General features: G+C 52.3%; 1 protein-coding gene across 3 annotated transcripts in view; it reads left to right on the forward strand.

Moving 5' to 3' along the window:
* The window catches only part of LOC118394437 (F-box-like/WD repeat-containing protein TBL1XR1), a 69,001-nt gene that overhangs the window by 12,691 nt on the left and 42,198 nt on the right, over positions 1–14,112 (forward strand). For all 3 annotated transcript variants that reach the window (XR_004827769.2, XM_035787631.2, XM_035787630.2), the window contains 4 exons: positions 1,072–1,135; positions 1,383–1,480; positions 1,631–1,813; positions 2,107–2,181. Coding sequence is in view for 2 of the 3 variants with exons in the window: in XM_035787631.2 (XP_035643524.2) it covers positions 1,072–1,135; positions 1,383–1,480; positions 1,631–1,813; positions 2,107–2,181 (420 nt within the window). In the remaining variant the exon portion in view is untranslated. The remainder of the gene's footprint in view (positions 1–1,071; positions 1,136–1,382; positions 1,481–1,630; positions 1,814–2,106; positions 2,182–14,112) is intronic.

The following is a 14,112-nucleotide window of genomic DNA, read 5'->3' on the forward strand; positions in this document are numbered from 1 at the left end:
TTCCAGGTTATTTAACCTCACTGGGATATGTGGGACACGAGCGTCCCACCTGGCCAAAAGCCAGGGAAAATGCAGAGCGCCAAATTCAAATAAATTACTACAAAAATCTGACTTTCATTAAATCACACATGCAAGATAGCAAATTAAAGCTACACTTGTTGTGAATCCAACCAACATGTCAGATTTCAAAAATGCTTTTCAGCAAAAGCAAACGATGCTATTATCTGAGGATAGCACCTCCGTAAACAAAGAGAAACCATATTTCAGGCGCGACACAAAACGCAGAAAAAATATATAATTCATGCCTTACCTTTGACGAGCTTCTTTTGTTGGCACTCTAATATGTCCCATAAACATCACAAATGGTCCTTTTGTTCGATTCATTCCGTTGATATATATCCAAAATGTCCATTTTATTTGGCGCGTTTGATCCGGAAAAACACCGGTTCCAACTTGATCAACGTGACTACAAAATATCTCATGTTACCTGTAAAACTTTGCCAAAGCATTTCAAACTACTTTTGTAATACAACTTTAGGTAATTTTTAACGTAAATAATCGATAAAATTGAAGACTGGATGATCTGTGTTCAATACAGGAAGAAAACAAACTGAAGCTTTCTGGACACGCGCCTCTAACAGGACACTTCAAGTGACCCTCGTTCAAGATGGCCGTACTTCATTACACAAAGGAAAACCTCAACCAATTTCTAAAGACTGTTGACATCCAGTGGAAGCGATAGGAACTGCAAGAAGGTCCCTTAGATATCTGGATTCCCAATGAAAACGCATTGAAAAGTGACCTAAAAATAAATAAATCTGAATGGTTTGTCCTCGGTGTTTCACCTGCTAAATAAGTTCTGTTATACTCAGACATGATTCAAACCGTTTTTAGAAACGTCAGAGTGTCTTCTATCCAACACTACTAATAATATGCATATCTTATCTTCTGTGGATGAGTAGCAGGAGCAGCGCATGGCGTTTCATCTGGACGTGGAAATAAGAAGTTAAAGGTTTTTAGTTCTGGTTTTAAAAAAAATCCTAAATAACAGATGAATTTTGTATTTTTCAGAGTGAGGGTACGCTGCTAGCCACAGGTTCGTACGACGGCTTTGCCAGAATATGGACTAAAGACGGTAAGCCATCTAAAGATGCACTACGGCTTAATGTTAATGGTTTACGTAACATTTTTTACTTTAATAGTTTTAGGCAAATAATACGTGTTTGTCCAATGAGGTGATTTCTGGACAACATGTCTGTCCATTTAGGGGGATCCTTTTTTTGGGTTAGAGCAGCATCTCCAACATTTCTAAACACTGAATCATAGATGACCCATAAACCTGTTCCCATGCTAAACAAGCACCGTGACATGTGTTTTTGCAGGTGACCTCGCCAGTACCTTGGGCCAGCATAAAGGTCCTATATTTGCCCTTAAATGGAATAAGAAAGGAAACTTCATCCTCAGTGCAGGAGTAGATAAGGTAAGATCACGTGGATACGGTAAGATAATGAGTTTTGTGATAGACAGTTGGATTTAAAATCATTTAAAAATGAATTTGATTCATCATGGGGTGCTGTCATTGGTCAGTCATGATGAAAGGACTCTGACAGTGTATCCATCTCCCGTTCAGACCACCATCATTTGGGATGCTCACACAGGAGAGGCCAAGCAGCAGTTTCCCTTCCACTCAGCGCCGGCCCTGGACGTGGACTGGCAGAGCAACAACACGTTTGCCTCCTGCAGCACGGACATGTGCATCCACGTGTGTAAGCTGGGCCAGGACCGGCCTGTCAAGACTTTTCAGGGACACACGGTAAGACCAGGGACTGGCTGTCTGGCCTGGATGCATTTCAACAGTCTCCTCTCTGTCACGTTAAACATTGTGACTGACATGGATTCATCTCTATAGTCTAAAGGCCTCGTCTTCAAATGCACTGACTTGAATATAAAGGTGAAGGCTTTTGCCCGTCCTGTTCCTGTTCTCACATCACTACAGGAAGTGCCTTTAGACAGTTAATGCATTCTTTGTGTGCTGCTATATTATAAAGTTCACAACGTGTTTCCTTGTATTTCCACTCATCATCCCTTTCTCTTTCCCTCCTATAGAATGAAGTGAATGCAATCAAGTGGGATCCCACGGGGAGTCTGCTGGCCTCCTGCTCTGACGACATGACACTCAAGGTCATTACACACGCACAGCGCGCACCACACGCACCACGCGCACCACACGCACCACGCGCACCACACGCACCACGCGCACCACACGCACCACGCGCACCACACGCACCTCTCTCTCTCACACGCACCTCTCTCTCTCACACGCACCTCTCTCTCTCACACGCACCTCTCTCTCTCACGCGCACCTCTCTCTCTCACACGCACCTCTCTCTCTCACACGCACCTCTCTCTCTCACACGCACCTCTCTCTCACACGCACCTCTCTCTCTCTCACGCACCTCTCTCTCTCACACGCACCTCTCTCTCTCTCACACGCACCTCTCTCTCTCTCTCACACGCACCTCTCTCTCTCTCACACGCACCTCTCTCTCTCTCTCACACGCACCTCTCTCTCTCTCTCTCACACGCACACCTCTCTCTCTCTCTCACACGCACTCTCTCTCTCTCTCACACACTCGCACCTCTCTCTCTCTCTCACACGCACCTCTCTCTCTCTCACACACACCTCTCTCTCTCTCTCTCACCTCTCTCTCTCTCTCACACGCACCTCTCTCTCTCTCACACGCACTCTCTCTCTCACACACCTCTCTCTCTCACACGCACCTCTCTCTCTCTCACACGCACTCTCTCTCTCTCACACACCTCTCTCTCTCTCTCTCACGCACCTCTCTCTCTCTCTCTCTCTCACACGCACCTCTCTCTCTCTCTCTCACACGCACCTCTCTCTCTCACACGCACCTCTCTCTCTCTCTCACCTCGCTCTCTCTCACGCGCACTCTCTCTCTCACGCGCACTCTCTCTCTCTCCACCTCTCTCTCTCTCGCGCACGCGCACCTCTCTCTCGCACACGCGCACCTCTCTCTCTCACCTCTCTCACACGCACCTCTCTCTCTCACACGCGCACTCTCTCTCTCTCACACACACACACACCTCTCTCTCTCTCTCTCTCTCACGCGCACCTCTCTCTCTCTCTCACGCGCACCTCTCTCTCACACACACACCTCTCTCTCTCTCTCCACACGCACCTCTCTCTCTCACTCACCTCTCTCTCACGCGCCCCTCTCTCTCTCACACACCTCTCTCTCTCTCTCACACCACCTCTCTCTCTCTCTCTCTCTCTCACGCACCTCTCTCTCTCTCTCTCTCTCGCACCTCTCTCTCTCTCTCGCCCGCACCTCTCTCTCTCTCTCACGCGCACCTCTCTCTCTCTCACGCACCTCTCTCTCTCTCTCGCGCACCTCTCTCTCTCTCTCACACTCTCTCTCTCACACACACTCTCTCTCTCTCACACGCACCTCTCTCTCTCACGCACCTCTCTCTCTCTCACACACTCTCTCTCTCACACACCTCTCTCACACACACACCTCTCTCTCACACGCACCTCTCTCTCGCACACCTCTCTCTCACACACACTCTCTCTCACGCACCTCTCTCTCTCTCTCTCTCACACACCTCTCTCACGCACACCTCTCTCTCACACACACTCTCTCTCTCACACACCTCTCTCTCACACCTCTCTCTCTCACACACCTCTCTCTCTCACACACCTCTCTCTCTCACACACCTCTCTCTCTCTCTCTCACAGCACCTCTCTCTCTCTCTCACGCAGCACCTCTCTCTCCACACCTCACACTCTCTCTCTCACGCACACACCTCGCTCTCTCACGCGCACCTCTCTCTCTCACACACACCTCTCTCTCTCTCTCTCTCTCTCTCGCACACACCTCTCTCTCTCACACACTCTCTCTCTCTCGCCGCACACCTCCTCTCTCACACACACCTCTCTCTCTCTCACACACCTCTCTCTCACACACACCTCTCTCTCTCTCACACCACCTCTCTCTCTCTCTCTCACGCACCTCTCTCTCTCTCTCTCACACACACCTCTCTCTCTCACACACCTCTCCTCTCTCTCACGCACACCTCTCTCACGCACACCTCTCTCTCTCTCTCACACACACCTCTCTCTCTCACACCTCTCTCTCGCACGCACCCTCTCTCTCACACGCTCGCACCTCTCTCTCTCACACACCTCTCTCTCACACCTCTCTCTCTCACACACACCTCTCTCTCTCACACACACCTCTCTCTCGCACACCTCTCTCTCACACCTCTCTCTCTCTCACACCTCTCTCTCTCTCTCTCTCTCACACACACTCTCTCTCTCTCTCTCTCACGCACCTCTCTCTCTCACACACCTCTCTCTCTCACACACCACTCACTCTATCTCTCTCTCACACACACCTCTCTCTCTCTCACCACACCTCCTCTCTCTCTCTCACCTATCTCTCTCGCACTCTCTCTCTCTCACACTCCTCTCTCTCTCTCTCTCACACACCTCTCTCTCTCTCTCACCTCTCTCTCACACACCTCTCTCTCTCACACACCTCTCTCTCTCTCTCACACACCTCTCTCTCACACACCTCTCTCGCAGCACCTCTCTCTCACACCTCCTCTCTCTCTCGCACACGCGCACCTCTCTCTCGCACCTCTCTCTCACACACACCTCTCCTCTCTCTCGCACACGCCTCTCTCTCTCGCACACGCTCACCACCTCTCTCTCTCACACACACCTCTCTCACACACCTCTCTCTCTCTCACACACCTCTCTCTCACACACCTCTCTCTCTCTCTCTCACACACCTCTCTCGCACACCTCTCTCTCTCTCTCTCTCACACACCTCTCTCTCTCACACACCTCTCCTCCACACACCTCTCTCTCACACCTCTCTCTCTCACCTCTCTCTCTCTCTCACACACCCTCTCTCTCTCACACACCTCTCTCTCTCACCTCTCTCTCACACACTCTCTCTCACACTCACACACACCTCACACCTCCTCTCTCTCACACACCTCTCTCTCTCACACACACACACACACCTATCGCTCTCTCTCTCTCTCACCTCTCTCTCTCTCACACACCTCTCTCTCTCTCACACACCTCTCTCTCTCACACACACCTCTCTCTCTCTCTCTCTCTCTCACACACCTCTCTCTCTCTCTCTCTCTCACCTCTCTCTCTCTCTCACACACCTCTCTCTCTCACACACACCCTCTCTCTCTCTCTCACACACACCTCTCTCTCTCACCTCTCTCTCTGCCTCTCTCGCACCTCTCTCTCTCTCACACACACACCTCTCTCTCTCACACACCTCTCTCTCTCACACACACCTCTCTCTCACACACACCTCTCTCTCTCACACACACTCACACACCTCTCTCTCACACACACCTCTCTCTCTCTCACTCACTCCTCTCTCTCACCTCTCTCTCACACACACCTCTCTCTCTCTCTCTCTCTCACACCTCTCTCTCACACCTCTCTCTCACACGCACCTCTCTCTCTCACCTCTCTCTCCCACCTCTCTCTCTCACACACCTCTCTCTCTCACACCTCTCTCTCACACACTCTCTCTCTCACACACCTCTCTCTCACACACCTCTCTCTCACACACCCTCTCTCTCTCTCTCACACACCTCTCTCTCTCACACCTCACCTCTCTCTCTCTCTCACACACACCTCTCTCTCTCACACCTCACACCTCTCTCTCTCACACACCTCTCTCTCTCACACACGCACCTCTCTCTCTCACACACCTCTCTCTCTCTCACACACCTCTCTCTCTCTCACACACACACCTCTCTCTCTCACACACCTCTCTCTCTCACACCGCACCTCTCTCTCTCTCACACACCTCTCTCTCACACACACTCTCTCTCTCACACACACCTCTCTCTCTCACGCACCTCTCTCTCTCACCTCACCACCTCTCTCTCACACACCTCTCTCTCACACACCTCTCTCACACACACCTCTCTCTCTCACACACCTCTCTCTCACACACCTCTCTCTCTCTCTCTCACACACCTCTCTCTCTCACACACCTCTCTCTCACACACCTCTCTCTCACACACCTCTCTCTCTTTCACCTCGCACACCTCTCTCACACACCTCTCTCTCACACACCTCTCTCTCTCTCTCTCTCACCTCTCTGGCTCACGCGCACCTCTCTCTCTCACACACCTCTCTCTCTCACGCACACCTCTCTCTCTCACACCTCTCTCTCACACACCTCTCTCTCACACACCTCTCTCTCTCTCACACCTCTCTCTCACACACCTCTCTCTCACACACCTCTCTCTCACACACCTCTCTCTCACACCTCTCTCTCTCACACACCTCTCTCTCACACACACTCTCTCGCACCTCCTCTCTCTCTCACACACCTCTCTCACCCTCTCTCTCACGCACACTCTCTCTCTCTCACACACTCTCACACCTCTCACACACCTCTCTCTCACACCTCCTCTCACTCACACACCTCTCTCTCACCTCTCTCACACACCCTCTCTCTCTCACACACACCTCTCTCTCACACACCTCTCTCTCTCACACACCTCCTCTCTCTCACACACCTCTCTCTCTCACACACCTCTCTCTCTCACACACACACCTCTCTCTCACACACCTCTCTCTCTCTCTCTCTCTCTCTCACACCTCTCTCTCTCTCACACTCTCTCTCTCTCACTCTCTCTCACACCTCTCTCTCTCTCACACACACACCTCTCTCTCTCTCACACACCTCTCTCTCACACACACCTCTCTCTCTCACACACCTCTCTCTCTCTCTCTCTCTCTCTCTCACACACCTCTCTCTCACCTCTCTCTCTCTCTCACACCCTCTCTCTCACACACTCTCTCTCTCCACCTCTCTCTCACACACCTCTCTCTCACACCTCTCTCCTCTCTCTCTCTCACACACCTCTCACACACTCTCTCTCACACACCTCTCTCTCACACACCTCTCTCTCTCACACACACCTCTCTCTCACACACCTCTCTCTCTCACACACCTCTCTCTCACACACCTCTCTCTCACACACCTCTCTCTCTCACACACACCTCTCTCTCACACACCTCTCTCTCACACACCTCTCTCTCTCACACACCTCTCTCTCACACCTCTCTCTCACACACCTCTCTCTCACACACACCCTCTCTCTCTCACACACCTCTCTCTCACACACCTCTCTCTCACACACACCTCTCTCTCACACACACCTCTCTCTCACACTCTCTCTCTCTCTCACACACCTCTCTCCTCTCTCTCACACACCTCTCTCTCACACACCTCTCTCTCTCTCACACACCTCTCTCTCTCACACACCTCTCTCTCTCCACACCTCTCTCTCTCTCACACACCTCTCTCTCTCACACACACCTCTCTCTCTCTCACACACCTCTCTCTCACACACACCTCTCTCTCTCTCTCTCACTCACCTCTCTCTCACACACCTCTCTCTCACACCTCTCTCTCACACACTCTCTCTCTCACACACCTCTCTCTCACACACCTCTCTCTCTCACACACCTCTCTCTCTCACCTCTCTCTCACACCTCTCTCACACCACCTCTCTCTCTCACACACCTCTCTCTCACACACACCTCTCTCTCTCACACACCTCACCTCTCTCTCTCACACACACCTCTCTCACACACACCTCTCTCTCTCCCACACACCTCTCTCTCTCACACACCTCTCTCTCACACATCTCTCTCTCTCACACCTCTCTCACACACACACACCTCTCTCTCACACACCTCTCTCACACACACCTCTCTCTCTCACACCTCTCTCTCTCACACACCTCTCTCTCACACACCTCTCTCTCACACACCTCTCTCTCACACACCTCTCTCTCACACACACCTCTCTCTCACACCTCTCTCTCTCTCACACCTCTCTCTCTCTCACACACTCTCTCTCACACACTCTCTCTCTCACACCTCTCTCTCCACACCCTCTCACGCACACCTCTCTCTCACACACCTCTCTCTCACACCTCTCTCTCACACTCTCTCTCTCACACCCTCCTCTCTCTCTCACACACCTCTCTCTCACACACCTCTCTCTCTCACCTCTCTCTCACACACCTCTCTCTCTCACACACCTCTCTCTCACACACACCTCTCTCTCACACACACACCTCTCTCTCACACACCTCTCTCTCACACCCTCTCTCTCACACACCTCTCTCCTCTCTCTCACACACCTCTCTCTCTCACACACCTCTCTCTCTCACCTCTCTCTCACCTCTCTCTCTCACACACCCTCTCTCTCTCACACCTCTCTCTCACACACCTCTCTCTCACACACACCTCTCTCTCACACACCTCTCTCTCTCTCACACCTCTCTCTCACACACCTCTCTCTCTCACACTCTCTCTCTCACACACCTCTCTCTCTCACACCTCTCTCTCACACCTCTCTTTCTCTCACACACCTCTCTCTCTCACACACCTCTCTCTCACACACCTCTCTCTCTCACACCTCTCTCTCAGACTCTCTCTCTCACACACCTCTCTCTCACACACCTCTCTCTCACACACCTCTCTCTCTCACACACCTCTCTCTCGCACACACCTCTCTCTCTCGCACACCTCTCTCTCACACCCTCTCTCTCTCACACGCACCCTCTCACACCTCTCTCTCACACACCTCTCTCTCTCACACACACCTCTCTCTCTCACACACCTCTCTCTCTCACACACACCTCTCTCTCTCACACACCTCTCTCTCTCACACACCTCTCTCTCACACACACACTCTCTCTCACACACACCTCTCTCTCACACACCTCTCTCTCACACACCTCTCTCTCACACACCTCTCTCTCTCACACACCTCTCTCTCTCTCACACCTCTCTCTCTCACACACCTCTCTCTCACACACCTCTCTCTCTCTCACACACCTCTCTCTCTCACACACCTCTCTCTCACACACCTCTCTCTCTCACACACCTCTCTCTCTCACACACCTCTCTCTCACACCCTCTCTCTCACACTCCTCACACACCTCTCTCTCTCACACCTCTCTCTCACACACCTCTCTCTCACACACCTCTCTCTCACACACCTCTCTCTCACACCTCTCTCTCTCACACACACCTCTCTCTCACACCTCTCTCACACACCTCTCTCTCACACACCTCTCTCTCTCTTCTCTCTCTCACACACCTCTCTCTCACACCTCTCTCTCACACCTCTCTCTCTCACACCTCTCTCTCACACCTCTCTCTCGCACCTCTCTCTCACCTGCCTCCTCTCTCTGCCTCTCTGCCTCTCTCTCACCTCTCTCTCTCGCACCTCTCTCTCTCACACCTCTCTCACCTCTCTCACACCTCTCTCTCACACACCTCTCTCTCACACACACCTCTCTCTCACACCCTCTCTCTCTCACACACACACACCTCTCTCACACACCTCTCTCTTTGCACACACCTCTCTCTCCACACACCTCTCTCTCTTTCTCACACCACCTCTCTCTCTCACACACACACCTCTCTCACACACCCACCTCTCTCTCTCACACACCTCTCTCACACACACCCTCTCTCTCACACACCTCCTCTCTCTCTCACACACACCCTCTCTCACACACCACACACACCTCTCTCTCTCACACCTCTCTCACACACCTCTCTCACACACCTCTCTCTACACACACTCTCTCTCACACACTCTCTCTCACACACACACACCTCTCTCTCTCACACACCTCTCTCTCCACACCTCTCTCACACCTCTCTCTCACACACACCTCTCTCTCACACACCTCTCTCTCACACACCCTCTCTCACACACCTCACGCTCTCACACACACCTCTCTCTCACACACCCTCTCTCTCACACACCTCTCTCTCACACACCTCTCTCTCTCACACACTCTCTCTCTCACCTCTCTCTCACACACACACCTCTCTCTCTCACACACACCTCTCCTCTCTCGCACACACACACCTCTCTCACACCTCTCTCTCACACACACCTCTCTCTCACACACCTCTCTCACACCTCTCACACACACCTCTCTCACACACACCTCTCTCTCTCACACACCTCTCTCTCACACCTCTCTCTCTCACACACCTCTCTCACACACTCTCTCTCACACACACCTCTCTCTCTCTCACACACCTCTCTCTCACACCCTCTCTCACCTCTCTCTCTCACACCTCTCTCTCACACCCTCTCTCACACACACTCTCGCACACACACCTCTCTCTCACACACCTCTCTCACACACACCTCTCTCTCGCACACACACCTCTCTCTCACACACGCACACACCTCTCTCTCTCACACACCTCTCTCACACACCTCTCTCTCACACACACCTCTCTCTCTCACACACACCTCTCTCTCTCACACACCTCTCCTCACACACACTCTCTCTCACACACCTCTCTCACACACCTCTCTCACACACCTCTCTCTCTCTCACACACACCTCTCTCTCACACACCTCTCTCTCACACACACCTCTCTCACACACCTCCTCTCACACACACCTCTCTCTCACACAGCACACACACCTCTCTCTCTCACACACACCTCACACACCACCTCTCACACACCTCTCGCACACACACACCTCTCTCTCTCACACCTCTCTCTCACACACACCTCTCTCTCACACACACACCTCTCACACCTCTCTCTCACACACCTCTCTCACACACACTCTCTCTCACACACCTCTCTCTCACACACACCTCTCTCTCTCACACACCTCTCTCTCACACACCTCTCTCTCTCACACACACCTCAAACCTCTCTCTCACACACACACCTCTCTCACACACCTCTCTCTCACACACACCTCTCTCTCTCACACACACACCTCTCTCTCTCACACACTCACACACACCTCTCTCTCTCACACACACTCTCTCTCTCACACCACCTCTCTCACACACCTCTCTCTCTCACACACACACACCTCTCTCTCTCTCTCACACACCTCTCTCTCTCACACACCTCTCTCACACACACCTCTCTCTCTCACACCTCTCTCTCACACACCTCTCTCTCACACACACACCACACCTCTCTCTCACACCTCTCTCTCACCTCTCTCTCACACACCCTCTCTCCTCACACACACCTCTCTCTCTCGGCACCTCTCTCACACACACCTCTCTCTCTCACACACCTCTCTCTCTCACACACACCTCTCTCTCTCACACACCTCTCTCTCACACACACCTCTCTCTCACACACACCTCTCTCTCACACACCTCTCTCTCACACACCCTCTCTCTCTCACACACACCTCTCTCTCACACACCTCTCTCACACACACCTCACACACCTCTCTCTCACACACCTCTCTCTCTCTCTCTCACACACACCTCTCTCTCACACACCTCTCTCTCCACACACACCTCTCTCTCTCACACACACCTCTCTCTCTCACACACACCTCTCTCTCACCTCTCTCTCTCACACCTCTCTCTCTCACACACCTCTCTCTCTCACACCTCTCTCTCTCACACACCACTCTCTCTCTGCTCTCTCACACCTCTCTCTCTCACACCTCTCTCTCTCAAACACCTCTCTCTCTCACACACACCTCTCTCTCTCACACCTCTCTCTCACACACCTCTCTCTCACACACACCTCTCTCTCACACCTCTCTCTCTCACACACCCTCTCTCTCTCACACCTCTCTCACACACCTCTCTCACACACCTCTCTCTCACTCCACACCTCTCTCTCACACACACCTCTCACACCACCTCTCTCTCACACACCTCTCTCTCACACACACCTCTCTCTCTCACACACACCTCTCTCTCTCACACACACCTCTCTCTCTCACACACACCTCTCTCTCACACACCACACACCTCTCTCTCACACACCTCTCTCTCACACACACACCTCTCTCTCTCACACACCTCTCTCATTCTCACACACCTCTCTCTCACACACCTCTCTCTCACACACCTCTCTCTCTCTCAAACACACGCGCACACACCTCTCTCTCTCTCTCACACACCTCTCTCTCTCTCACACACCTCTCTCTCTCACACACCTCTCTCTCACACACCTCCTCTACCTCTCTCACACCACCTCTCTCTCACACACCTCTCTCTCTCACACACCTCTCTCTCTCACACCTCTCTCTCTCACACCTCTCTCTCTCTCACACACACCTCTCTCTCACACACCTCTCTCTCTCCTGCCTCTCTCTCTCTCGCACACACCTCTCTCTCACACACCTCTCTCTCTCACACACACCTCTCTCTCTCACACACACCTCTCTCTCACACACACCTCTCTCTCACACACCTCTCTCTCTCACACACACCTCTCTCTCTCACACACCTCTCTCTCTCACACACCTCTCTCTCTCACCTCTCTCGCACACACACTCTCTCTCACACACACTCTCTCACACACACCTCTCTCTCTCACACACACCTCTCTCTCTCACACACCACTCTCTCACACACACCTCTCTCTCACACACACACCCTCTCTCTCTCACACCTCTCTCTCTCTCACACACCTCTCTCTCACGCACACACACACCTCTCACACACCTCTCACACACACCTCTCTCTCTCACACACACCTCTCTCTCTCACACACCTCTCTCACACACCTCTCTCTCACACACCCTCTCTCACACACACCTCTCTCTCACACACACCTCTCTCTCTCACACCTCTCTCTCACACACACCTCTCTCTCTCACACACCTCTCTCTCACACCTCTCTCTCTCACACCTCTCTCTCTCTCACACACACCTCTCTCTCTCTCACACACCTCTCCTCTCTCACACACCTCTCTCTCACACACACCCTCTCTCTCACCTCTCTCTCGCACACCTCTCTCTCTCACACACACACCTCTCTCTCTCACCTCTCTCTCACACACACCTCTCTCTCTCACACACACCTCTCTCTCACACACCTCTCTCTCTCACACACACTCTCTCTCACACACACCTCTCTCTCTCTCTCACCTCTCTCTCACACACCTCTCTCTCTCTCTCTCACACACCTCTCTCTCACCACCTCTCTCTCTCTCACACACACCTCTCTCTCACACACCTCTCTCTCACCTCTCTCACACACCTCTCTCTCTCTCTCACTCACACCTCTCTCTCTCACACACCTCTCTCACACACCTCTCTCTCTCACACCTCTCTCTCACACACACCTCTCCACACCTCACTCTCACACCTCTCTCTCTCTCACACACACACCTCTCTCTCTCACACCACACCTCCTCTCTCTCACACACCTCTCTCTCACACCTCTCTCTCACCTCTCTCTCTCTTTACCTCTCTCTCTCTCACACACACACACCTCTCTCTCACACACCTCTCTCTCACACACCTCTCTCTCTCTCACACACCTCTCTCTCTCCACCTCTCTCTCTCACTGCACCTCTCTCTCTCACACACACCTCTCTCTCACACACACCTCTCTCTCACCTCTCTCTCACCTCTCTCTCTCACACCTCTCACACACACCTCTCTCCTCTCTCTCACACCTCTCCTCACCACCTCTCTCTCACACACCTCTCTCTCACACACACACCTCTCTCTCTCTCTCTCACTCACACACACCTCTCTCGCTCACCTCTCTCTCTCTCCACTGCCCTCTCTCTCACACACTCTCTCACACACCTCTCTCTCTCCACACACCTCTCTCTCACACACACCTCTCTCTCACACACCTCTCTCTCTCACACACACTCTCTCTCTCACACACACCTCTCCTCTCACACACACCTCTCTCTCACACACACCTCTCTCCTCACCTCTCTCTCACACACCTCTCTCTCTCACACCTCTCACACTCACACCTCTCTCTCTCACGCACACCTCTCTCTCACCTCTCCACACCTCTCTCTCTCACACACACACCTCTCTCACTTTGCCTCTCTCTCTCACACACACCCTCTCTCTCACACCTCTCTCTCACACACACCTCTCTCTCTCACACACACCTCTCTCTCTCACACCTCTCTCTCTCTCACACACACCTCTCTCTCCACACACACCTCTCTCTCTCACACACACCTCTCTCTCACACACCTCTCTCTCTCACACACACTCTCTCTCTCACACAC

The sequence above is a fragment of the Oncorhynchus keta genome, chromosome 15, assembly GCF_023373465.1.
Source record: "Oncorhynchus keta strain PuntledgeMale-10-30-2019 chromosome 15, Oket_V2, whole genome shotgun sequence".
Classification (NCBI taxonomy): Eukaryota; Metazoa; Chordata; class Actinopteri; order Salmoniformes; family Salmonidae; genus Oncorhynchus; species Oncorhynchus keta.